The 26,366-nt window shown below is 48.5% G+C and overlaps 1 protein-coding gene across 2 annotated transcripts in view; it reads left to right on the top strand.

Annotated features, from left to right (window-relative positions):
* The window catches only part of EPHX2 (epoxide hydrolase 2), a 77,609-nt gene that overhangs the window by 46,553 nt on the left and 4,690 nt on the right, over positions 1 to 26,366 (top strand). For both annotated transcript variants that reach the window (XM_042934925.1, XM_042934926.1), the window contains exons 12-16: positions 1,796 to 1,907; positions 17,951 to 18,022; positions 21,258 to 21,291; positions 23,161 to 23,263; positions 24,148 to 24,217. In XM_042934925.1, the coding sequence (XP_042790859.1) occupies positions 1,796 to 1,907; positions 17,951 to 18,022; positions 21,258 to 21,291; positions 23,161 to 23,263; positions 24,148 to 24,217 (391 nt within the window). The remainder of the gene's footprint in view (positions 1 to 1,795; positions 1,908 to 17,950; positions 18,023 to 21,257; positions 21,292 to 23,160; positions 23,264 to 24,147; positions 24,218 to 26,366) is intronic.

A 26,366-nucleotide genomic window follows, 5' to 3' on the forward strand; every position in this document is an offset into this window, starting at 1 on the left:
AACCTTTAGACATCAGGGTAACTTATTTTGTAGCCTAACCTGCACTGTCTTTGGTGGCTATTGAACATTTGAAATGTGGCTGGTTCGAATTGAGATTACTCTATGTAGGAAATACCTTCCAGATTTCAAAGACTTGATAGCAAAAAAAGAAAAGGTAAAATATCTTATTAATAATTTTTATATTGATGGCATGTTGAAATGATTAATATTTTAAATATATTGGGTTGAATATTTAAGTATTTAAATCAGCATTGGATTTCAAATTTTAAATATTTTCAGTTAATCTCACGTGTTTCTTTTTACTTGTTTTAAGTGGCTAATAGAAAATTCTAAATTATACGTGTGGCTCACATTGTATTTCTGTTTGTTGGCACTGGGAAAACCTCACCACTGCTTTCCCTGATTATTTCAATTGTCCTGCTTATCCTGTTCCTTCTAGTTTTTATCTCCCCCACATATTCTCTCCTCTCTGCTTCTCTTTTGGGAAGGGGTTTCCTTAGGATCACAGTGGGCACAGGATCACTTCACCAGACTAACTGTGCTGGTCGACTTGTCAGTCCTGCCTTCCTCTGGTCGCTCAAATCCACCCATCTCTTTTATTCCCACATCTGCCATCCTGTTCCCCTCGGATGACTTTGTGTATAGTGTAGTGTGCTGGCCCTCTCCTGGCTTTCTGGTGTCCCTCTCTGCATCCATGTCATGTATTCCTGCTTGACCCATCACTTCCTGACTGCAACTTTTGTCTACTCTCCCCTTTTCTCAGAAGCTCTCATGGTTGTCTTGGTTTTCTGCAGCATCTAATCCAGATTCGGGGCCCTTCATGTCTAGGCTCCCAGTTGCCCTGGTGGCTTTATTTCACAAGATGCCCCATTAAATGCTTGCCTTTGGCCACATAGATTCTTTGCCCTGTCAAACTCAGCCACCAGCTTTGCCCCCTTCTAGAATTTGCTCATGCTACCCCATGATGTCTCCCTTACAGTATCATTTCCCCTCCCCTGCTCTCTCCGACCCTTAAAAACCAAGTTCAAATGCTCGCTTTTGCATGACATCTTCTATGATGCCCAAATTTAGAAACTCTTCTTCTCCTTGAACTCCCATGGTGCTTGTGCTAGTCTTATGGCTCATATCACAGTCCATCTTGTAGTATAGTCATGGGTATATTTGTCTAGCCTTTTAAAATTATAATAAGCTCATCAAGTATTGATTTTATATCTTCTCTCCCTTAGTACACAGCATAAAATTAGCACAGAGTTAAAGGAGTAAAAGAAGGAAGGCAAAATGAATGCATTTGAAAACAATTTTTTTAATGCTCGTCTATTTTTGAGAGAGAGGGTGCGAGTAAGGGAGGGGCACAGAGAGAGGGAGACACAGAATCCGAAGGAGGCTCCAGGCTCTGAGCCGTCAGCACAGAGCCCAACGTGGGGCTCGAACCCACAAACAGAGATCATGACCTGAGCTGAAGTCAGACACTTAAGCAGCCGAGCCATTCAGGTGCCCCAAAATGAATGCATTTTTTGAAACTATAATCTAACCAAGGTTGACATGCCACGCACAGTGTGTATGTGTGTCTGTGTGTAAGGCAAGAAGGTGAGAAATACTTCAGTGAGGAAAAAAACCGCCAGGCTGGGAGTCAAGCAATTGGACTGCTGACCCCATTCTCCCCAACACTGCTGGTATGAGATCTCATGCATCTCCCTTTCCTGCTCTGAGCTTTCGTGTTGATATGTAAGGTCCTTTCCGGTTTTTACATACTGTCTTCTTACAACGTCTACATCTTGGTATCTTCTTTCCACAGGGCAGTGGCCAGTTTGAATACTCCCTTCATACCAGCCGATCCCAGCGTACCTACGATGGAGAAAATCAAAGCCAATCCTATTTTTGATTACCAGCTCTACTTCCAAGAACCAGTAAGTTTGGGCTCCTGAGAGCAGTGATCCCAGCAAGGTTTTTGTTCTTCTTTCCCCTTTCTCTCTCCATCTCCCCATTGACTTGATTTTCTCTGTGCCAGATAATTTCCCATGGCATTAGTTAGAAATGGTTTTATACCTGGGCTCAGGTGAAACTGGTTCCACAGCCAAGCGGGTCCTTTCCAGGTGATGACACGTTTCTGTGTGTGTGCATTTGGGGTGGCGGGGGGCAGGGAGTAGGGGTGATGGCGCAGTGGGTTCTCCTATTTCTCTGAAATTGTGGAGTCGGGGGCTGAGCACAGGTCTGGAGGCGCCGTCTCTTAGTTCTGTGCCTGAGAGCCTGCTGAAGCCCTCCTCTTATTGGGGACAGCTCCTGGACTCTTGCCAGGGCCCTCATACCTCACTTGCTGAGGAGTGTGGTTCGTGATTACAGGGAGCACCAGAGCCTAAAATCCCTGCACCAGGCCCCAAGTGTGCTTTGAGGAGGTTTCTATGCATCACCTCGTGTGCAGCAAGCTCAAGGTGCCTTTCAGAGATGCTCCCTGGAGCTTGGGTGATACCTGTGATGGGGTGTCACTGCCACCTTTCAGGGGGTTTCGCTGACAGCAGAATTGTGAGCCAGCATCATCTGGCCTCATCTTAGGGAGGTGGGGGGACACCTGCATCTCATCCACTGTGGACTCTGGACCCCAATGTCCAGCTACATCTGGGTACTTCCAGAGAGGATAAAGGACATTTCCTTGACACTCTCAAGAGAGAGGATGGATTGAATTAATAAGGAGTACCAAGAGCATCTCCCCATTTTTCTCACCTAGCCCTTGCCCTTCTGCTGCTCACAGGAGGTACCCTTTCCAACCAAGGGTCGTAAACATCCCGGCTTCAATTTGGCGAGTAGCGCTTCTCTTAAGAATGATTTTAGGGGCGCCTGGGTGGCGCAGTCGGTTAAGCGTCCGACTTCAGCCAGGTCACGATCTCGTGGTCCGTGAGTTCGAGCCCCGCGACGATCTCGCGGTCCGTGAGTTCGAGCCCCGCGTCAGGCTCTGGGCTGATGGCTCGGAGCCTGGAGCCTGTTTCCGATTCTGTGTCTCCCTCTCTCTCTGACCCTCCCCCGTTCATGCTCTGTCTCTCTCTGTCCCAAAAATAAATAAAAAACGTTGAAAAAAAAAAATTAAAAAAAAAAAAAAAGAATGATTTTAATTGATAAGATGCTGCCTTGGAAGAGGAACTTTTCGAGTCAGGCAATGACCCGATTCATTCAGTGAGACACCAGAAACCTCCAGCAACATCATGAAAAGATGCTCAGTGTATCACATTCTTCATTGAGGCCAGGCCCTACTGTGCCCAGAGTGTGGGAAGTGGTGAGCTCCCTTCTGCTCGAATTGAATCAAAGTGTCTTTAATTTGACGAAGTCTTGACTGGAGGATGGATTAGATGGTGTATTAGCTACGGCCGCCATAACAAAGTACTAATAGACTGGGGGGCATAAAGAATAGAATTGATTATCTCACAGTTCTGGAGGCTGGAAGTCCAAGATCAAGGTGTCTACATGGTTGGTTCCTTCTAAAGCCTCTCTCCTTGGTTTGTAGATGGCCTCTTCTTGCTGTGTCCTCAGATGGCCTTTCCTCTGTGCACATGTGTTTCTGCATTCAAATTTCCTCTTTTTATAAGGACACCAGTCACAGTGGATGAGGGCCTCTTCCAAAGATCTCATTTTAATGACCTTTTTAGAGACCTCATCTCCAAATATTGTTACCTTCTGAGGTACTAGGGGTTAGAATTACCTACGAATTAGGAGGAGACATGGTGTGGCCGGGACAGATGGTAGGGGGAACAGGAACAGTGCCCCTTGGTGGGAGAAGCAGGAGGGTGGGGACAGGATGGAGACAGTGAAGGGGAAGGTTGGGGACTGTGGGAATTGCCCTGTTTGGAAGGAGACTTGGGCAAGTGGGACAGGAAGGAGGTTTAAGTGTCCTTGTGCACCGGCCAATACGCCCGGAGCCTGTAGCTGATGTCGAAAGTCGTAGAGAATCCTCGTAGGTTCGTTGCCATAGATGGCCCCGTGAAAATTCTTCCAGCTGGACTAGAGGTCCGACCGAGTTCTGGTCTCAGGTGTGATGTACTGCCTGCCACCTCTCCCAGGTGTTTGCTTGGCCCCTGTGCATCTCACAGTGGAGAAGGATCTCGAGGTGGGGAGAGAAACAAAGTGTTGGTTTCAGCTGCCTCGGTGGCAGCTGCCATGGCCTTTGGGAACTGGGGAGGGAACAGGGCCCTACCCAGAATTGGGAAGCTGGTGTCTGGATTTTTTTTTTTTTTTTGGTCTCTTATCTGACCCTTTCTCAATCTCTGGCTCTGCCTGGCACCCACCCCCAAGAGCCCAACCCCCTCCCGTGGCCTTCTGTGTGCCCAGAGGACCCCACCCCACAGGCCCTTCCATCGCCATCACCCCATGCTTCCTAGTTCCTTCTCACCCTCTTCCTTCTTCCCTAACCCAGACCCCATGCCTCTGGTGTGGGCACCAGACCCTTGACACCCGGGCCCCAATTGCCAGGCTGCACCACATGGGGGATCCCGAGGGAGGGAGGAGGACATGGGCTTTCACACCCGCTTCTTTCTCTTCTACCTTTTCAACTTTTTCTTCCTCCTCCTTTTGAATGCAACATGCATAAGAAGACTTGTGTCTGCTGTAAAACAGAGGTGCCCCGTGGTGGGGGGAAGGGCCCAAACATTACATACGTGTGTAAATGTCAGAAATGTTTCGGCTAGTGTTTCTGATGAAGAATCAACAGGCATTATTTCATGTAGCAAATGCTTCTGCATCTCCTGTTAGGTGCCAGTTGCAGAGACGAGTAACAACCTCAGGGTTAAACTGGCAAGTGAACAAATAACTGAAGCATAAGGCAGGCATAGGGGCGCCTGGGTGGCTCAGTCGGTTAAGCGTCTGACTTTGGCTCAGGTCATGATCTCGAGGTCATGATCTTCAAGAGTTTGAGCCCCACATCAGGCTCTCTGCTGTCGGCGCAGAGCCTACTTCGGATCCTCTGTCTCCCTCTCTCTGACCTTCCCCTACTCCCCTACTCGTGCTTGCTCGTGCTCTTTCTCTCTCTCTCTCTCTCTCTCTCTCTCTCTCTCTGTCAAAAATAAACATTTAAAAGGCAGACATAAAGGACTATAATGGAGGCATAGCTTACTCTGGGAACTCCTAAGAAAACAGTTAACTTTTTACCAAAGGAGGGGCATTTGAACTGGCACCTGGAAGATGAATGGGATCTGTGTGGGTGGATATGAGAAGGGGGAGGGGGGCCCATACCAGCCTGAGGGGACAAATGGCTGAAGATGCATATGAAATGTGCTTAACCCAGGCAAGTTCTTTATCTCCCATAAATATCATACAAGATAAGAGACTTCCTGAGGTAAGAGACTTCCTAATGAAGCAGTCAGCAATCCTCAAGGTGAGTTTCAGAAGGTCTGGAACACCTTGAAATTGCCCGCATAATTTAATGTATGCATGCACTTTCCCAGGGAAGGAGTTCCTGCCTCGCTTCCATTAGAACCTTCAGAATAGAGTACAAGCTAGGAGCTGCTGGAGCAAAGGGCTTGGTGTTTCAGGTGAGGCGCAGGGAACAGCATCGACATCCCCCGAGCACTTGCTAGAAATGCAGACTCACATTGAGTCTCACATTGAGATGGCCCTTCTGCCATCTACCCAACAAGACTCCACTTTAAAAAAAAAAAATTTTTTTTTTATGTTTATTTATCTTTGAGACAGAGAGAGACAGAGCATGAGCAGGGGAGGGGCAGAGAGAGAGGGAGACACAGAACCCGAAGCAGGCTCCAGGCTCTGAGCTGTCAGCACAGAGCCCGACGCAGGGCTTGAACTCACGAACCACAGGATCATGACCTAAGCCGAAGTCGGCCGCTTAACCGACTGAGCCACCCAGGCGCGCCCAAGACTCCACTTTTTAACAAGGTCCCACAGGTGATTCATGTACATCAAGTGCCCCAGGAGGTTATCCCAGCTTTGACAGCTCCTGTTCTGTCATTCTCTAGCCTGGCGATTCTCAAACGTCAGCCTGCATCAGGATCCCCTGGAAAGCTAGTTAAAACACAGATCGCCAGACCACACCCCCCAGAGTGTTGATTCAATGGGTTGTGTTGGCATCAAAGGATTCTCATTTCTAAGCGTCATTTTACATGACGCTAATGCTGCCGGTCCAGGGTAGGGGCTAATCTAGCCATTTTCCAGATGATGGTAGGCATCATAGCCATCCTCCTCAGTGAATGACCTCCGGGCAGCTGTTCAGGTCTGGGATTGCTGGAGCGGATCAAGGAGGGCACTGACTGGCTCCCCGATGATAGGCTCCCTGCACTGCAGTGATTCTCCAACTTTCTGGTCCCAGGCCCCCTTTACACTCTTAAAAGTTATTAAAGACCTCAAAGAGCTCTAGTTAATGTGGGTTACATCTATTGGTATTTGCCCTACTAGGTATTGAAATTTTAAAATATTTAACTGGGATGCCTGGGTGGCTCAGTCAGTTAAGCGTCCAACTTCGGCTCAGATCGCGATCCCCTGGTTTGTCGATTTGAGCCAGACGTCCGGCTCTGTACCGACAGCTTGGAGCCTAGAGCCTGCTTTGGATTCTGTGTCTCCCTCTCTTTCTGCCCCTTCCCTGCTCGTGGTCTGTTTCTCTCTCAAAAATAAAGAAACATTAAAATATATATATTTAAAATATTTCATTAAAAAAATAATGTGCCCATGTTGATGTAAGTAACACACTTATTTTTTTATAATATTTTCTTTAGAAACTTTAGTGAACATAGTAGCATTGTTTTGTATTTTCTTTTTTTAATGTTTATTTATTTTGAGAAAGAGCGTGAGCAGGGAAGGAGCAGAGAGGTAGAGAGAGAGAATCCCAAGCAAGTTCCGTGCTGTCAGCCAAGAGCCCAACATGGGGCTCGAACTCACGAACCGTGATACCATGACCTGAGCCGAAATCAAGAGTCCAACGCTTAAATGATTGAACCACCCAGGCGCCCTTTCATTAATTTTAATATTGTGGTAAAACACTGTTTAAAAGAAAACCACGAGCCCAAAATGGCATCCCTTAGGTGAAGTCTCCAGGTCATTAAACCAACACTCAATACCCAGCCTGACTGCAGTTTCAACCCCCCACAAATTCAACCTTTAATTAGTCAACATGGGAACTTCCTGGTCAGCACGAGGAAATCACTGAGAGTCCCCTTCTGTTCCCCCTAGAAGGGCCCCCTTGCCTAAAACAATGGATTCTCTGCTACTAATTGATTGCTTTCCACTCCCTCTCTACCTTTTTTTTTTATTTATTTATTTATTTATTTATTTATTTTTTAATGTTTTTATTTATTTTTGAGACAGAGAGAGAGCATGAGCAGGGGAGGGGCAGAGAGAGAGGGAGACACAGAATCCGAAACAGGCTCCAGGCTGTCAGCACAGAGCCCAATGCGGGGCTCGAACTCATGAATCGCGAGATCATGACCTGAGCCAAAGTCAGACGCTCAACCGACTGAGCCACCCAGGCGCCCCTATTTATTTATTTTTTTAACGTTTATTTATTTTTGAGACAGAGCATGAACGGGGGAGGGTCAGAGAGAGAGGGAGACACAGAATCTGAAACAGGCTCCAGGCTCTGAGCTGTCAGCACAGAGCCCGACGTGGGGCTCGAACTCACGGACCGTGAGATCATGACCTGAGCCAAAGTTGGCTGCTTAACTGACTGAGCCACCCAGGCACCCCATCCTTCTCTACCTTTAAAAACCTTTCCTTTTCTGTTGCCCTTTGAAATTCCCCTCTGCTTGCTAGACAGGATACTGCCCGATTCATGAACCAATTAATAAAGCCAGTTAGATCTCAGAATATACTTGGTTGAATTTTTGCTACTTAACAATACACGTAACCCAAAACTTAACCATCTTAACCATTTTTCAAGTGTATAGATCAATGACATTAAGTACATTCACTTTGCTGTGCAGCCGTCACCACCGTCCATCTCCAGAACTTTTTCGTCTTGTAGATACGAGATTCTGTACCCAAGCAACACTGATTCCCTCCCTATTCCCTCTTCCCTCCAGCTCCTGGCACCAGCATTCCACTTTCTGTCTCTGAATTTAACTACTCTGGGTACCTCATAGAAGCGGAGGCCTATAGTATTCGTCTTTTTGTGTCTGGATTATTTCACTTTAGCTTAACATCCTCAAGATTATTATTTTTTAAATGTTTGTTTGTTTGTTTGTTTATTTATTTATTTATTTATTTATTTATTTATTGAGAGAGACAGAATCCCAAGCAGGCTCCATGCTCAGCATGAGGCCCAACGTGGGGCTCGATCCCACGGCCACAAGATCATGACCTGAGCCAAAATCAAGAGTTGGATACTTAGCCGAGTAAGCCACCCTGGTGTCCCAACGTCCTCAGGATTATTCCGTGTTGTAGCACTTGTCAGAATTTCCATCCTTTTTAAAAATGAATAATACTCTGTTGTGTGAGTAGACCACATTTTGTTTACCATTCATCCTTCCATGGACACTTGGGTTGCGGTTATTCCTGTTTTTTTTTTTTTTTTGAGCTCTGTATGCCAAGTGGTTCTTTTTTCAAAATTTTTTTAATGTTTATTTTAGAGGCAGAGCACAAGTGGGGGAGGGGCAGAGAGAGAGGGAGACACAGAATCTGAAGCAGGCTCCAGGCTCTGAGCTGTCAGAGCAGAGCCCGACGCAGGGCTCTAACCCATGAACCGTGAGATCATGACCTGAGCTGAAGTCGGACGCTCAACCGACTGAGCCACCCAGGCGCCCCGCCAAGCGGTTCTGTTCACAAGCGCACTGTGTGTTCTCCTGTCTTTCAGCTGAACAGACAGGGGCGCTGGGGGATCACTGACTGGTCCAAGACCAGGTCCTGACTGGGTTTGACCTAGCTTTGACTTCAAAGCCCACATGCCTCCCCCTAAGCCACCCTGGGAGGGAGCTTGGACTTTGTTGTGTGTGTGCCCTGCTCATCCCAACAGAGTGGGAAGCAGCAGACCAAGATAAGCTCCAAGGCCTGATTGACAAAAGTGACCTCGGTGGGGAAAGATGCCTACTGACTTTGTAGGGCAAAGTTTTTGTTTTCAAAGGTTCTTACAGTCATTGTGGAAAAATCAGTACTTCCACTGTTATGTTGTTGCTGCTGGGTTTAAAATCTGTAGGAAAAGGGACGCCTGGGTTGCTCAGTTGGTTAAGCATCTGACTTCGGCTCAGGTCATGATCTCGCGGTCTGTAAGTTTGAGGCCCGCATCAGGCTCTGTACTGACAGCTCAGAGCCTGGAGCCTGTTTCAGATTCTGTGTCTCCCTCTCTCTCTGACCCTCCCCCATTCATGCTCTGTCTCTCTGTCTCAAAAATAAATAAACATTTAAAAAAAAAATCTGTAGGAAGAGTTTGGAGAATGGTTTTGTTCTTAAGAACAAAGCCTCTCGGGTAGGGAAATGTTAAATATTCAAATCAGTGATCTGGCTACCGAAAGGCACCCAGGAAGTGGGTTTGAGGTACATTCAGCTGCTGAGGCTGGACTGGATAGGCACAACACTGGGTCTTAAGGAGAAACCATGCCCGGGGGTCCTGCCAGCATGTCCAAGCCTATTCAGCAATGGGGCAAGTCCCTTCATTACCTCTGGCCCTCAGTTTCCTCCTCTGAAAAAGGAGTGCCTCATTGGATGGTTTTCAAATAGGTTTCAAACTTAAGCTGAATTTAGGCCAGTAAATAAAGCATGATGTGTAGACTGCCTGTTTAATTCAGGGATGGGTGCCAGAACCCCCTCCTTCCTACCTCTCTCCTTCCAAACCTGTCCCCACCACTGGGCAGCCCAGGAGGAGTCACCATGAGCCCTCAAGGTCACTCTGGATGCATTCCGCCCAAGGAAGGCTACAGTGTGGACCACAGGGTGCCCATCCCTCCCACCTCTTGTAATGGCTTGCTGGGTGTGGCTTAGGTAAACTCCAAGTTTAGATTCAGCTCCTCTGGCCCTTTGAACCCTGAGCCATTGTGTTTTCTGTCTAGTCCTGCAAATTTGTCAAGTCTGGTGGAGACTAAAATTAAAAGGTGTGCTTTTCTTTTTTTCTCAGCAAAGAGATGATAGGCTTTGCGTTTGTATAGTTAGAAAGGAGGGGGAGGCAGCTCTGGGCAGCAAAGACAAATAGAATGGGCTGGGTAATTTGAGTGTGACAAGCTCCATGTTTTAGTCCTTAAGGTTCTTCGGGTCCTCTCTTAGCCTAGGAATATTTTATAGCCCCTCTGCCCCCGAAATCAGCACATGGTCAGTGCATGACCTCTTCCACCTCCCAACACTGGTCCCTCTTTACTCCTCCTTAACAGTGTAATGTAGAATGTATTTTTATTTCTTTGGAAAAGGGTGTGTGGCGACACCTGTGGGTGTTGATGAGGTTTTTGGGGGGGTGATAGTGGGGATCACGGGGTCCAGAGCCGATGGCCAAGAAAGAATTCTTGAAGACGTCTTTGGTGCAAAAAGGTGATTTTATTAAAGCACGGGGACGGGACCCGTGGGCAGGAAGAGCTGCCCCGGACCCTGAGGAGAGACTGGGTATATACTATGGGGTTGGGGGAGGTGAAGTCCAGGGGAAGTTTCCAGGGAGATTTTCATATGCTAAAGAAGACTCCCAGGATACTGGAGGCCTAGCTATTGTCAAGCTAAGGTGGTTTTGCCCTTTAGCAAAGCCTTAGCGTTGAGACCTTGAGACCGTAAGGAGTTCCTGGAGAAGTGTTTTGCTCTGCCTGCCTCAAGTATTTGCCAGTGGGCTGCAGGTTAGAAGGAAATTTAATTTTATCTGCCATTTCCTTCTGCCTTTGTTTCCCACCGAGGGTGTGGGTATCTGGAACCAGATAGCAAGCTAAGAGGCTGTAGAAGCTGGAGCAAAAGACCAGGGCCCACTTTTAAGTCTGTAACCAGCTGAGAAACTAGGTAATGGAGAGAAAATGTAGGGAAAGGAAATTACAGGTAGCGGTGGAGAAGAGATGGTTTTGCCTGGTGGAAAGGCACCCCCCACATGCACAAAGGATTCCTCTTCTCCCTCACAGTGTCCCCAGTCTCCCTTAATCCCCAGAACACACATAGTAACCACCACCCCCCTCCCCGGCTGCCAGGCTCCAGGGACAGCTGGTGATTTGTTCCTGCATTTCTTTTTTGGATAATTTATGCTTAGTACTTTAAAAAAAGTACTGAGTTGTGTAAAATAAAGAGTTAAATCCCTTTTCACTCATCTAGAAGTAGCGACTATGAATAGTTTCGTGAGTATTTCCCAGACTTTTTTTTTTTAAACATGCTTTTAAGTGTGGGGGCGGGGAGGGAGCACGCATGGGCGCATATGAGTGCGCATGTAATTTTTGTATAAGTGGAATCGTGCTGCTTTTTCATTTACTAGATCGTGGGCAGATTTTCCTGCTGGTACATACAGATTTACCTCATTCGTTGTAATGGCTGCTTTGTGCTTCACAGTCCGGGTGGACCATCATTTATTTAACTTATCCCCCATGGAAGGACATTATTTTGGTTGTTTTTCACAGCTGAATAATACTTTTTTTTTTAATTTTTTAAGTTTGTTTATTCTTTTTGAGGGAGAGAGAATGTCAAATACGCTCCATGCTATCAGTACAGAGCCCAACGTGGGACTCAAACCCGCAAACCGTGAGATCATGACCTGAGCCAAGACCAAGAGTTGGATACTTAACCAACTGAGCCACCCAGGTGCCCCTGAATAATACATTTTTTTTTTAAGTTTATTTACTTATTCTGGTGGGGGGACAGAGAGAGAGAGAGAGGGAGAGAGAACCCCAAGCAGGCTCTGTGATGCCAGCGCGGAGCCCAGTGCAGGGCTCGAACCCACAAACTGTGAGATCATGACCTGAGCTGGCATCAAGAGTCGGATGCTCAACTGACGGAGCCACCCAGATGCCCCTTGAGCAATACATTTAAAAGAAAGTGTCACTCTGTGCTGCCTTACTCGCCAAGCCTTTGCTGTCGTGGTTTTAGTACTTGTGCCTTCCGTGGAAGAAACTATTTGCATTTTATTTTCGTTTTCTTTCTTTCTTTCTTTCTTTCTTTCTTTCTTTCTTTCTTTCTTTTTTAACGTTTATTTATTTTTGAGACAGAGAGAGACAGAGCATGAACGGGGGAGGGTCAGAGAAAGGGAGACACAGAATCTGAAACAGGCTCCAGGCTCTGAGCTGTCAGCACAGAGCCCGACACGGGGCTCGAACCCACGGACCGCGAGATCATGACCTGAGCCGAGGTCGGCCACTTAGCCGACTGAGCCACCCAGGCGCCCCTTATTTTCGTTTTCCTAAATGGGTAGTGATCTGTTATAGTAAGAGGAGCTAAACACTGAGGGTCTGAAGTCTGGAGTTCTCATCCCCAGCTCGGCCATTCGTGACGGGCCTGGCTTTGCAGGAGGTCCCGCTCCAACCTGAGGGTCTTCGTCTGTAAGATGGCCTCTTCTGGGCTCGGCAAAGAGTAGAGGAGCCCACCCCGGGGGGAAGTGGCTTCAGAGTTGCCTCGGCTCTTCTCACGGACCTTCTGGGGCCCGACCCCCTCTCTCTCCTGTGTGCCTGGCTGAACATGAAAAGTAACCCTTTTCTCTTTTTGCCCAGGTTTCGGGTGGCATTTTGCACCTCAGGGACAACCACCCCAGCCGGCCGTGTGTTCTGGCTTACTTTGAGAAAACCCTGCCCCAGAGTTTCAGGGGAATCTGCGCAATTATTACCGAGGTGGAACGTGAAGCAGAGTTGCCAGCCCCAGCCCCTGATGGGAGGAATGCTGGCTCTCCTCTTCCCTCCAAGACGCGGCTTCTAGGGGCGCCTGGGTGGCTCAGTCGGTAAGCGTCCGACTTCAGCTCAGGTCATGATCTCGCGGTTCATGAGTTTGAGCCCCGCGTCGGGCTCTGTGCTGACAGCTTGGAGCCTGGAGCCTGCTTTGGATTCTGTGTCTCCCTCTCTCTCTGCCCCTCCCCTGCTCATGCTCTCTCTCTCTCTCAAAAGTAGATAAACATTAAAAAAGAAATAAAAAAGAAATCAAAAGGCCAGAGGCACGACAACATGCGGCTTCTAGTGTTGACTGGAGGGGGGACAGAGGCTGCCTGAGCTCAGGCTTTGAGGGCCTGCCATTTGATTTAAGTGGCTGTCTCCACTGTCTCAGCAATGAAACAATAGACCCAATTAAGTGCATTTTCCAAGGAAGACCTGTTGGACCCCTTGGAAGGAACAAACGGGGAGATTAGAGAGGAGGAATCCCACTGGGTCGTGAAGCAGGGGGAGGATGTCTCTGTGAGGACATCTGAGTTCAAGACAACGGCTGCCGTGGCCAGCTGTAGGAACCTCCCTGGCCCACGAGGTGGTTGAGAATTGCTCCCCTGCCAACACTCGGGAGAAAAGTCTAGACTAAACTTGTGTCTTCTTCATTGTAACCTCCATTTCTGGGGTTCCTCTCACAGCGAGTGAAACACGTGCACGGAGAGGAAACTGGGGGTGGAGGCAGGTGAAGAGATCTCGGGAGCCAGATCCCAACGCACACCTGTCATCCTGCCACTGGGTGGGGGGGGCGGGGCGTCCGCCCCCAAGAAGCCAGAGGTTACGTAGGCCCTAGTCCCTTTACCTCCTTACCCACCCCCCAAATCAAGAGACTTCCTGAAGTGGTGTATTATTTTTCCAGGGCTAACTATTATAAATTACCGCAAACTTGGTGGCTTGAAACGACAGAAATTTATGCTCTTATGGTTCTGGAGGCTAAAGTGCGAAATCAAGGTGCTACTGGGTTTGGTTTCTTCTGAAGGCTGTGAGGGGGAATCTGTTCCGTGCCTCTCTCCTCACTTCTGGTGGTGCCAGGAACCCTTGGCGCCCCTGACTTGTAACTGTCACTCATCTGAGATCCTGATGGTTTCATCCACAGAGACTCCATTGCCAAACAAGGTCACATTCGCAGGTACAAGGCATTAGATCTTGGGCATAGCCTTCTTAGGGGCCACTCTTCAACCCACTATAGGGGGCCGGTGGGGGGGACGGGGGCGATAACATTGGGGTACGAATAAAAAATATATTTCACCAGAGATTACATTTCCTTCATTGGTTCTTCAGATTAATTTTAATGATCACATTGAAGAGTATGACAAGATATAGCCTCACAGATGTGTTTATCTGACAGTTGGAAATACATCTCAGGAGAAAGGACAAAGCCAAGGATACTGATATGAAGGCACAGAAAGCAGGGAGAAGAGAATTAGAAGTTTCCTCGTAGTTGTGACTTTCTGTGATTTCTTTAAAATAAAGAGAGGGGAGGAGGGGGAGGTGGTTAGTAAGAAAGGCCAAGAAATTCTGATGCATTCTCCAAGGTGGGTTTCACCACCCACACCATAAGAGGTCGGCCTTGAACAGCCTCAGAGTTCTCTGAGCCAGAGCTCCAGGCTGCACGGAGTTCCAAAGGCTTTGTTCTAGGAGCTTCTTTTAGAACCCTGAGTGGTCATCAGTTCTCCTGCCCCCGAGGTAACTTTGGGTCACAAGAGATCTGATTCTGTCATTTGACTTCGTTCAGTAGCTTACAGTTCAGCTCTCCCTCCAGCTGGGGCTGACTTACCTTGTTCGGTGAGGGTGAACTCCCAGTGCAGGGCAGAAAAATAAAAGCCACGATCATTTAGAAGACACTCCCACCAAAGTCTTTCTCTCCTATTCCTGCCCCTCTTCTTTCTCCGCTCTTCTTTTTCTCCTTCCCACCCAACCCAGCCTTTGCTGGGTACCTACTGTTACCATGTTGTGGCCATGGGACCAAAAACATGAAGACGATACCTTGTGTGTCTAGAAGAAACTCACAGGCTCATGAGCGGACCAGATCCAAAACTAGACATTTCTTTCTTTCTTTCTTTTTTAATGTTTTATTTTGAGAGACGAGAGAGTAGGAGCCGGGAAGGGGCAGACAGAGAGAATTCCAAGCAGGCTCCACGCTGTCATGACCTTAGCTGAAATCAAGAATCAGTTGCTCAACTGACTGAGCCACCCAGGCACTCAAAAACAGACATTGCTGATGCAATCCAATCATTTTTTTGATGGAGATACTAATAATAATGAAAATTACCATTCACTGGCGTTTCTCCTGTGTGTCAGACTTTGTAAAAAAACAGGCATTATGATCTCGTATAATCCTTACAAAACTCCCAACTTGTAGATAAGGAAATTGAGGCTCTGGAAGATTAAGTTGCCCAGTTAGTTAAGTATCAGGACTGGCGCGTGAAGCCTTGTTTGCTGGGTTCCAGAGTCCATCCTTTAACCTCTGCTCAGGAGCACAGAGGGAGGAGCCCCATCCAGCGGGCAGGCGGGAATCTTGTCATTGGTCCGTGGGACTTAAAAATACAGTGTCACCTTTTATAAATCACAGAGTCAGGTGGTATCAGCAGGGCACATAACCCGAGTACAAATGTTACTGTCCTCTCCCCTTTTCTGGCCCTCACCTTTGTCCTCACTCTCTGTTGATCTGATTTACTTTCATGTGGGTTGACAGACTTATTTACCTTTTTGATCCCTTTGATTTTTTATTGACCCATTTGGCATCCATTTGCTCTTTTCAGGGCCATTTGCGGGCCAGAGCCTTGTCCAGAGCTCTGCGCCTGTGGAGACTCCGCCCCAACCGTGGGCTCCTGAACAGCAGCTCTTTCTGGGATGAGAGCGGCTCCCAATAAATAAAAATGATCCGTGTGACATGCGGGGCTGAGCAGGGCTTTTAGCCACCCTTAAAATGCACTTCCTTCCATGGCTGATTCTTGCCTTGGCCTTCATCAGCGGAGCAGAAGGTCACGACTGACTCGTCGTCGTGATCGAATCTTACAAATGTGAGGGGATTGTAATGAACACGTTGGCATTGCTGGCATCAGAAAATCTCAAACCGCAGACCTAGTGCTAAAGATGATAAATGTTTCCTTCCGTGTGTGCTGCCTTCTCACAAATTGGGAGCTCTCACGAGGTTGCCGTGCAGAAGAAATGAAGCGCTCTGTAGCGGGGCCTCTACGGTGTGCAGGACGGAGGGCTGCTGGTCACTGGAAGGCTTTAGTGACCCGGCTTACGGCACCCTCCTTTCTGGGAACAGTCACAGATGCTCCCAAGTGGATGCTTCCCTGCCTCAAAGTGGCCCAAGGGGGGCATGTTAAAGCTCTGCGGGATCCAACAGGAATGGAGTTCTTTTATTGGGATGGCAGGAGGTGGGACTTCCTGGAAGAGGCAGTTTTGGGTACAGGTGTTGAAGGCTCTTTGAAGGCCACACTGAGAGAACGATGTGTTCTTGGTGGAATTTTCAGTGTGTTAAACCAGGGAGGTGAGAAGGTAAGGGCACCCATTCAGAAACACTCTGTAGTCCATTTCAGATGGTGTATGGGTACATTCAGGTGAGCAGTTGGGAAGGAAGAGGAAAAAGTAGATTGGCACTGTGCTGTAGACGGAATGTGTTCCCCCCGAATTCTCAGATTGAAATCCTGATCTTCAGTGGGAGGGAATTAGGAGGTGGGGCCTTTGGGAGGTGATTGGGTCAGGAGGATGGCACCCTCATGAATGGGATGAGCCCCCTCTCCAGAGAGAGTACCCTCGCCCTTTCCACCATGTGGGGGCACAGACAGAAGATGGCCGGGTATGAGCCAGAAAGACTGAATCTGCAGGCACCTTGATCCCAGACTTCCCAGCCTCCACATCGAGAAATAAATGTCTGTGTTTATAAGCTCCCTGATTTATGGTGTTCTGTTAGGGCAGCCTGAACGGATGGAGACACCCCACCACACTCTCCGTGTCCTGCCACATGGTCTCCTCAGAACCGTGTGGGGAAGGATCTTTGTTCCTTCGGAGCAGTTGCCCCCAGTGGATCCCTGCCTCGGGGACAGCTGTCTTTCTTGACACAGGCTTTATAAGAGCTTTCAGGTCCAAGGGCTTTCAATTTCCGGAAAAGAAAGACTGGATGAAAATTTTCCTTTTATGCCCTAAGAAAATCATGTCCTGAGAGACTAGCTAGCAGATCAGCATCTACTGATGGATCTCAAAGCCCCTTGCCACGCCGTCTTAGTGTCTGGACATGCCCCCGGGTGGGGGATTTGGGTCAGAACGAAGGGGAGGTGGGGAGACAGGGATGCAGGCCCAGAGTTCCCAGCAAGAATGTCTTCCCCCGACCCCAGCATGTATTGGCGCCTCCAGCATCTACCTCAGTCTATGCCCCACCCTCGCCTCTGCCCTTGGGACCTCTATTTTGTACATTAGCATCTCTTAGCCCTGTTTGCTGGGGAAGGGGCCCAATATCTGTGGAACTGATGAAGCAAGTTCAAGTCAGAACTAATCCAATTGTGCACAAGCCAGAGACCTGGAAACGACCAGAGCACCGTGTTAGGTGAGGCATTCTGTGTGACAACACTCCCATGAACAGGGATACCTGGTAATTTGTCACCACAAGGGCTATATGTCCTGGCTCTTAACAAGGCAACCTTGCTGTCCTGTCCTTTGGGAGACAGTCCGTGGGCATGGAATAACAGTCAGTCTGTAATAATTTAGGCCCACCTCAAGGAAGTTGGTTCTGAAGTTGCCACAGCAAAATGAGATGCATGAATGGATGAATAGAACAATTTGTGGCTTCTTGGAATCCTTGGAACCGGTCCCTTCTCACCCCCAGCCTACTCCTGTCCAGCCCTCCCCCATTCCCATAAAAGGACGTGTAACAAGTAAGACGTTCTCATTGTAGGAATTTTTAAAAACGTAAAAAGAAAAGAAAACAACATCCATAAACCCACCTCCCAGGGAAACCACTGTGAGCATCTTGTATTCTATTTCAAGCTTGCTTTTTTTTTGTTTTGTTTTAAACACGTGTTTCAATGTGAAAACCCAAACTAATGCACTTCTGATGAAACTTGGGCTGGATGGGACAGAGGCTGGGGGCTTCTGGCTGTCAGTCGGATGGGGGAGGGCTCGGGTTCAGGATTTCTGCAGAGTCCTTCCTTTTGATTTCTTGTTTGTTTTAGGGAGTGGCTGAGGCTGAACTGGAACAGAACCTCAGCCGGACTTTCAAAAGCTTCTTCAGAGCAAGTGATGAGGTGAGGGTTGGGTGGGGATGGGGGTGGAGCTGGGAGCTGCAGAGGTACAAAGGCCTCTGGAATGTAACCCTGGGAGGGGGCGGGGTTCTGGGGTATGGCAGGGTCTGGAAATGAGCAACTTGGCCTTCTTTCCTTTTTTTTTTTTTTTTTTAAGTTTATTCATTTTGCAAGAGACACAGACAGTGCAAGTGGGGAGGGACAGAGAGAAAATCCCAAGCAGCTCCCCATTGTCAGTGCAAAGCCCCACACGGGTCTTGAACTCACGAACTATGAGATCGTGATCTGAGCCGAAATCAAGAGTCGGGTGCCTAACAGACTGAGCTACCCAGGCTCCCCAGCCTTCCACCAGGTGTAGTCAGGGTGACCGAGGTCCTCACTCTATCGCTCCCCTCATCACTGGGAAATGTTACGTCCTCCCTGTCACACACAGGTAGGGCTTTGAGACTAAAGATCAAAGAAGGGCTATAATGGCAACAGTTCAGAAATTGTGCCATGACCTGCCGCTACCAGCTTCACATGCACAACTGTTTATCAAAGTCCCAAATCACTTGACATCACTAACCCTTGTCTTGGAAAGGGGCCCAGAATGCTTTAACTCCATAATCCCCACCTGCTGTCTCATGTCTGCTGTCACTGTCTCCACCTTCGTTCAGTCAGTGCCTTGATACGTCCCCACATTTGCCGGCTCCTCTGCTGGTCCCCGCTGGCATCTTGCCCCTTTACATTTAGTTCAACTTCTTCCTTCCTGAAGGACCTTCTTTGGTAGTTGTCTCTGTAAGAGTCTGTTGATAGTAAACGATTTTTTGGCCTGAGAATATTTCTGTTTTGCTTTTCAGTCTTGTAGAATAGTTCATGCAAATATAGAATTCCGGGTTGCCAGAGACCAGCTCCAGCAACCAGGGGTTCCCGAAGGAAGAACGACGTTGGTGAAAATAAAACAAAACTAAAATAAAAAACTAAAATCAAAATAAAAAACTAACATAAAAACAAAAAGTAAAAATGGGCACAGACAACAGCAGTGTGTTGAACCGGCCGATTTATTGTAGTAAACGTGGCATTATATATGCTAGTGATTTCCTTCTGGCATACGTCTTCTATGTTTTTCTAACATTACCTAATTTTGAAAATGTTCCTATGTGTAAACAACCTTTAAGAAATAACATGGTGATTTTCCTCTAACTTTCCCACATGCCCTTTGATTATAGGTTAATTTCTTACATTATTCCATTATGCATCTGCATTTATCTGTAATCTACAAAGCATTTGCTTTGCTGTTCTCGTGAAAGGCCCTCCATTTCTCAACACCTCAAGTCGAAGGTGATGTTAGGGACATGACCTAAGCACATGAGGCCAGAAGAACAATGTGTTTGCCTCCGTCCGAGGTACCAAAAAAGGGGCTGAAAAAGCTTTAGAAACCCATGCCTCATACATTCTCAGAGAGACAATGCACCTAGGAACTAATGAACCATTAGGTACCTTAACCAACTAGCTTCAGTCCTCATCTGGAATGCCTCCAGGGGCCAGGTGGGCCTAGGGGTTGAAGTCACCTGTGCCCAGAGATACACTCCTTAGTTGCCGGAGTGAGGCTTTCAAAACCCATATGTCTCTCCTTTACAGGCCCTCTTTGCTGGCAAATGTATGAGGCTATCCTTCCTGTAAGTAGAGGAGTCTCCATAGGGGATGGCAAGGGCTAAACGTAAGGCAGCACAATTTCTTGCAGAACCTTATTTTCTTCCCTAATGGTTCTTTTCCCAGGGGCCCTGCCGAGGGCAATTCCCCAACAGACAATACCCCAGGTAGTTTTAAGGCCAAATTACCTAAAAGCGGGATTACAAGAAGCTTTGGGCCGCCTTGCAGTCACCAATCCGTCCACAGCCCGGGGCCCTGCCGTCAGGCTGGGATAGCTCGGCTTCCAGCACCTGGTAGAAGCTTCTGTCATTGCTTATGAAAAATCAGCCTGAGGTCTGCCCTCTTGTATTCAATGGTATCTGATGTGTAGTTGAATACATCTTTGAAGTTTTCTTTTTAATGTCGATGAACGGGGTTTTTGTTTTGTTTTTTTTGTATGAAAGTTGTATGTCGTTCTTTTTCAAATCGTTCTGATCTCTTATGATACAATCTTATTCTATTCTTGTCTAGTTCCTTCTTTTATGTCTTTAGTGCTTAACATTAAGTATACTCACTTTTTCATTCTCTCTCTCTCTCTCTCTTCAAGTTCTATTATTTGATATTCTTGAAGACTCTTATTTTACCGTTTGCTATGTTTGCTATCTCTTGCAATGGGGCGTGTGAGAGAGAGAGAGAGTTTTACCGTTTTGCTTTGTGAGCTCATCTTCAGCAGCACTGAATCTGCACCAGTCTGCTTCAGCTGGGATTGAGAAAAGACTGTCCTGTGCTTTCGCATTTGCTGCTTCTGCCTGGCATCCTGGTGGCATTACCAGCCTAGGCTCACTTTTCTTGTTGTTTACTTTGTGTCTTGGGGGTTTCCAGATCACGCAGATAGAGCAAACTCAAATCCAGACACCTCTGAAGGCAGGCCTACAGCCATGAGTTCCTCGGAGACCTTTTCATGGTTTCCTCTTAGAACCAAACTGAAATGGAACAACGCCCTTCACGTTTGCTCTGCATGATGGGTGGGTTTTTTTCTAGTCCACCCCTTAACTGAAGACTGCAGATTTACTGGATTCATAGTGGAGGGGCAGGGAGTATCTCTCTTTTTAATTTTGTTTAATGTTTATTTATTTATTTGGGGAGGGGGAAGGGCAGAGAGAGAGAGAGAGACAGACAGAATCCTGAGCAAGCTCCACGCTGTCAGTGCAGAGCCCGACTCGGAGCCTGATCTCACGAACCATGAGATCATGACCTGAGCTGAAATCAAGAGTCAGACGCTTAACCAACTGAGCCACCCAGGCGCCCCAGAGAGTGTCTCATTTTTAACTTCCCGCCCATCATAGATCTCAGGTCTCATCTCTTGTTCCCATTGGTTGTGTCAACCCAAGTTCTTACACTACCAAGACCTGCAGGCACCCAGGGGCAGCCTTGGCACAGAGCCGTGGCCGTTAGCCACCTCTGCTTTGACCCCTGAGGATGTGTCTCGCTCTCCTGGGAGTTTAGTATGTTTGTGTAACCTGATGGCACTTGTAGGTCTTTGGTTGTGACAGGGTTTACAGATGACCCGTTCCAGCATATTTCCTTTCTTCCCCCACGATGACATTTCTAACTCTCCTCCATACAGGCTTTTCTCTCCGTGAGCAGAGTCCGCGAAATGGGTAAGAGAGGTTCTTAGGAGGGAAGGGGGACGGGAGGATCACGGCAGGAATCAGCTAAACGTGACACGAGTGTCCATCTGACCTCTATGAGCAGACGCAGCCACCCACTAGCTCTGAACGGTGACTTGCTTAACATGGGTCCCCACTGGTGACTAGCGCTCACCCTAGCCCTGGGCTGATCACACGGCCTTGGGCCTTGGTTCCTTTCCCCCAGGGGACTTTGGGCCCAAGGTCTTAAACAGCAAGAGCTTAGAGGACTCTTAAAGCTCATCAGGGTAATCCCACTTCTGCTGATAAGGAACCAAGACCTAAGATAAGAACTGACCTTTGCAGGATCACCTGGTGCACACAGGGCTGGGGCTGGAGTCAGGCTGGACTCCCCAAGCCAGAACCCCTCTGTCATAATCCACTGGCCCTCCCTCCATCCCTGTACAGTGTTGCTGTCATTTCCAGTACCCCCACATGACGACCATCCTTGTTCTCCCTCCTGGCTGTATGTAAGTGAAGAGTCAGAGCCCAGAACCGTCTGGAGCTCATCCTGCGGCTCCCAGATCCAGCCCTGCTCCCACAGAACCTTGCCTTGCCAGTATGCACCTGTATTTTCATTAACGATGATGATCGTTGCCACTTGTTTGAGCACCTACTGTGTGCATCCAACACTGGCCCAGCCCCCTTTAGATATTTATGGTCCTCAGGACATCCTTTAAAAATCCCCTTGTTATCACTGTTCTACAGATGAGGAGAATGGAGCTCAGAAGAGTTAAGGAACTCGTTCAGAGTGGCTAGGCTGGGCTTAAAGTCCTCCTACCCTGAAGGCCAAGGTCTTCTCACTGTTCAAGAACACCTTCTCCCTCCCACTCTCCCTCCCTCTCTCTCTTTCCTCTTTCATGCACCTTTTCATGCCTTCATTCCCCAAGCATTGGGAGCCCACGCTTGATGTGAGGCAGGGCAGGTATCCAGACGCACAGAGCATGATCACTGCTCTCAGGGAGCCCACAGTCTCTTAGGGCAGCAGATAGCACTAGTAAAGTGAGGGGAGCAGGTGGGGGCTCTTCCGGAGATGCTGAACGAGCCAGAAGCGCCAGCCTTGCGGGGGAGGCACTCTGATCACGTACCCCTGTGATACTTCTCGCAAAAGCCTGCCTCGCCCAGTTCCTATCCCTTGGAGGCTTCAAGAGCCTGAAAATAGTGAGTCATCCCTCTTCAAGTGCCAACGTTAATAGCCCTTGTGACTGTCCTCTGTGAAATAGCAGTGGCCCCTGGGCTGCCCGTGGTCGTCACAAGGTCACCATCATGGGGACCGGGGACTGCCAGGACACAGTGCACACCTCTGAAAACAAGATAGGATTCCACGCTGCAAAGGACCGTGAGCGCGCAGAAGGCAACAGAATGCCTGCTGCCTGCCCTGGATCTTCCTCTGGGCTGAGAGCAAAATCAGCACACATTTACGAGAGTTCTGAGAGTCAGTGGGGGTATCTAAAGTTAAACTATTTAGAAAAGGTGTAGTCTGGGGGAGAGGGTAGCTGGAAGGGCTGGTAGGGCCTGGGTAAACAAGAAATAGGGTCATCTTGGAGTTACATTGTGAGTTTCTGAAGGAGAGGGACATGGTTTGTCCTGGAAGGGGAGGTCTGTGTGTGATATCATTGGGTTCCAAGATGACAGGGCATGGATTTAGAGCTTGGGAGGAGATGGGCTCACTGTGGAGAAGGAGGAGAGAAAGAGTGAATGAAGGAGCATGAGAACCTTCCCTGTGAGTTCAGATGTGACATGAGAGGCAGTTGGGTGCCCAACGTCAGCTGGGAACACGCTGGAGTTAGAACTCAGGTGCCTGGCCCAGAGCTCCGAGAGCAGACAAGTGGCTTTTTGCAGGAGGACTCTTTGTGAGAACCCCAGAGGAGCCCAGCCTCAGCCACATCGTCACCAAGGAGGACATCCAGTTCTATGTGCAGCAGTTCAAGAAGTCTGGTTTCAGGTAAAGAGAACGGGGCCCCAAGCAGCGAAGAGACATGATCAGCAAAGAGGGTTACAGGGTGAGGCCGGCCATCCCCCTGCGAATGCTCGGCCAGCTTCTGCTTGAACCCCTCCAGTGTCGGGAGGCTCACTCCTGAAAATACTCCACCCGCTCTAGTTTGGGATAATTCAGTTTCCTCCCTCTTGTGCTTATGGGCCCCCTCAGAACAGACGGTTAAAAACATTTTTTTTTTTTTTTTCCATCATGAGCCCTGAGAGAAGCAGTTGACAGCTCTGGGTTCTTTCTTCAGAAAAACACAAAAGCCTACATAAACACAGACGTTGCATACATCTTCAGGGGAGGGTTATAGACCTCTCAGGTTGTTGGGTTTTGCGTTTGCATTGAGGATTGGGAGAGTGTTCAGGGACAGCCCCTGGCCATCCTTACCTGTCCAGAGAGGCATCATTGAGCCATCTCTCTACGTCCCATTGGAAGGAGGGCACCTCCCGAAGTTTCTTTTCAGTAGGTTCCCCGGGGGCAAGGGAGTGGCTTCTGGATGGTGAGAGCACTAAACGGAGCTCCCCGAGATCTAACCCAGCAGCCCCCCCCCCCCCCCCCGAGAATGTGGGCCAGTTTCTGCATGTTTCCAGAAGCCCACTTCGGAGGCTGGCAGCCCTCTCAGCCGAGCCCTGAATGCTGGCACTAGGCCTTGCTTGTTAAAACATGGCAAGTGCGTTGGGCCACCAGATGTGACCCCTGGGCTCCGTCCTCTCCCCTCCCCTGCAGAAACCTTTGCTCCCACTGGGAAGACCCTCTGTTCAGAGCTGGCTCCCGGTGGGGTCTGTACCATAGTCATCTACTAAAAGCCTTCCTGTTTTTGTTCCCCTGATCGTCCCCACCCCCAGGGGTCCCCTAAACTGGTATCGAAACGTGGAAGTAAACTGGCAGTGGGGCTGCACAGGTTTGGGACGAAAGGTAAGTGCTGGTTCAGGGTGGTTGCCCCCCCACCCCACCCCGCCCCTGGGCTTCTCATTGGCCCAGTTAATCTGCCCTTTGGTCAGAGTTGGGGGGATGGGCAGGACAGACTGACTTGCTGTCCTCCTTTCTGCCCTTCCCCTCCCTCCACTCAAGGGGGAAGTGAGTGCCTCGACTAGGGCTTTCACTGATGCTTTCCCTGGAATGGTAGAGGGTGGCATGCGGGCAGAGCAGGGGACTGTCCGGGTGCCCGCAGCATCCGTGTGGAAGGCCCACGTCTCCTGATGGCGCCCCAGGTCAGGGCAGATGGTCCAGGATGACTCCCAGAGGTGAGGAGGTTCACACAGAGCCCCCATTTCACAGAAGGAGCCTGAGGCACTTTCAGAGACACAGGCTTTAGCCTCTGGCTGTGTCACCTTTGTCCAAGTCCACCTGAGTCAAGCAGAAGGTGGGTTTCCAATCTCTGGGTCTGCAGAGGGAATACAGGTGTGCCCCACTTTTTTGAAAGATCGCTTTTACGAAAGACCTCCATTCAGAGCTGCTTTCGCTAACTGAAAGAAATCCAAAGAGGATTTTCACCTGTGGGAAAAAAAGCATCCAGCATCTCTTTTGCAACGACTCATTTTAGAGACAGTGCGCAAGCGAGAGCGGCCCCGCCAAGCCCCTTCCCCAGGAACTCCCCTCAGCATCTCAGCATCAAGCCGCCATAGCCTTGAACCGTGTCTCTGAGCATCTGGGCTTTATGTTGGTCTGTTTTGTGTATCTGTTAGCAAGATGTTTCCATCAGAAATGCCTGAGAGGTTATTTGGAGGGTCTGGGAGTGTTCAGACACTTTTCCTTATACATTAGCGGTGATTGCTTCTTCACTTTACGCCACTTTGGCTTACGGGAGTTTTCACAGGAGTGCTCCACCTTTGGATAGCCGGGGAAACCTGTAACGGCATCCATAGTTTACATTCAAAACATTGAAAACCGGGGCGCCTGGGTGGCTCAGTCGGTTAAGCGTCTGACTCTTGATTGCAGCTCAGGTCATGATCTCACAGGTTCGTGGGTTCGAACCCCATGTCGGCCTCCTCACACTAATGGTGTGGAGCCTGCTTGGGATTCTCTCTCTCTCTCTCTCTCTCTCTCTCTCTCTGCCCTTCCCACGCACACTCTCTCAAAATAAATAAACTTAAAAAGTTAAGAACCTATGGGAAATTGCATTTTCGCATTCCTCAGCTCACTCAGTAGCCCTGGTTTTCTCATCAATTCACTGGAATGTGAACACCCTCTACGTGCTAGGCACTATGGTGGACCTTAGGGATACGATGGCAGATAAAATACATGAGGCCCATCGGGTGCCTGGGTGGCTTAGTCAGTTGAATGTCTGACTTGATTTCAGCTCAGGTCATGATCCCAGGGTCTTGGGATCGAGCCCCATGTTGGGCTCCGCACGGAGGGTGGAGCCTGCTTAAAATTCTCTCTCTCTCTCTCTCTCTCTCTCTCTCTCACTCACTCAAAACAAAAGAAAACAAAACTAAAAACAGATGAGGTGCTGACCTCATGGGGTCAGGCAGTAGAGCATGGAACATAGTTAATAGCACACTGGGCAGCAGGTTGGCCTGGGATCTAATCCCTGTGTGCCCTTGGGTAAGGCACTTAACCACTCTGTTCTCCATTGCCACTTACGGGAATGACAGGAATAGTTCCTAGGACATAGTAGTAGTTCAATGAAGGTCCATTATCTTTGACTCCCTCACCTGTGATTGACAAAAATGACAAAGCAATGGGTTCGTAGGCAAAATCTCTTGCAACATGCAGGTGCATAATGGCAGAGTCTTTGGGAAGGTGAACCCCAATGGTGCTAACGTTGGAAACCCATTCTTCTACAGATACCTTTCAGATCTTCCTTCTCCCCCACCTCCTCTCATGCCCCCACAACCAGTTTACATTTTGCCTGGGAATATTCTGGAGTTTATAGCAGTCTTAGGATTAGTTTCAGCAATAAAACCACTTTTTTGTTGGTGTTCATTCAACCTATTCCCTTTTTTTTTCTTATTTATTTATTTATTTATTGAATTTAATCCAAGTTCGTGAACACGTAGTATAATCATGGTTTCAGGAGTAGAACTTAGTGATTGATCACTTCTGTATAACACCCAGTGCT

The sequence above is a fragment of the Panthera leo genome, chromosome B1 (genome assembly GCF_018350215.1).
Source record: "Panthera leo isolate Ple1 chromosome B1, P.leo_Ple1_pat1.1, whole genome shotgun sequence".
Lineage (NCBI taxonomy): Eukaryota > Metazoa > Chordata > Mammalia > Carnivora > Felidae > Panthera > Panthera leo.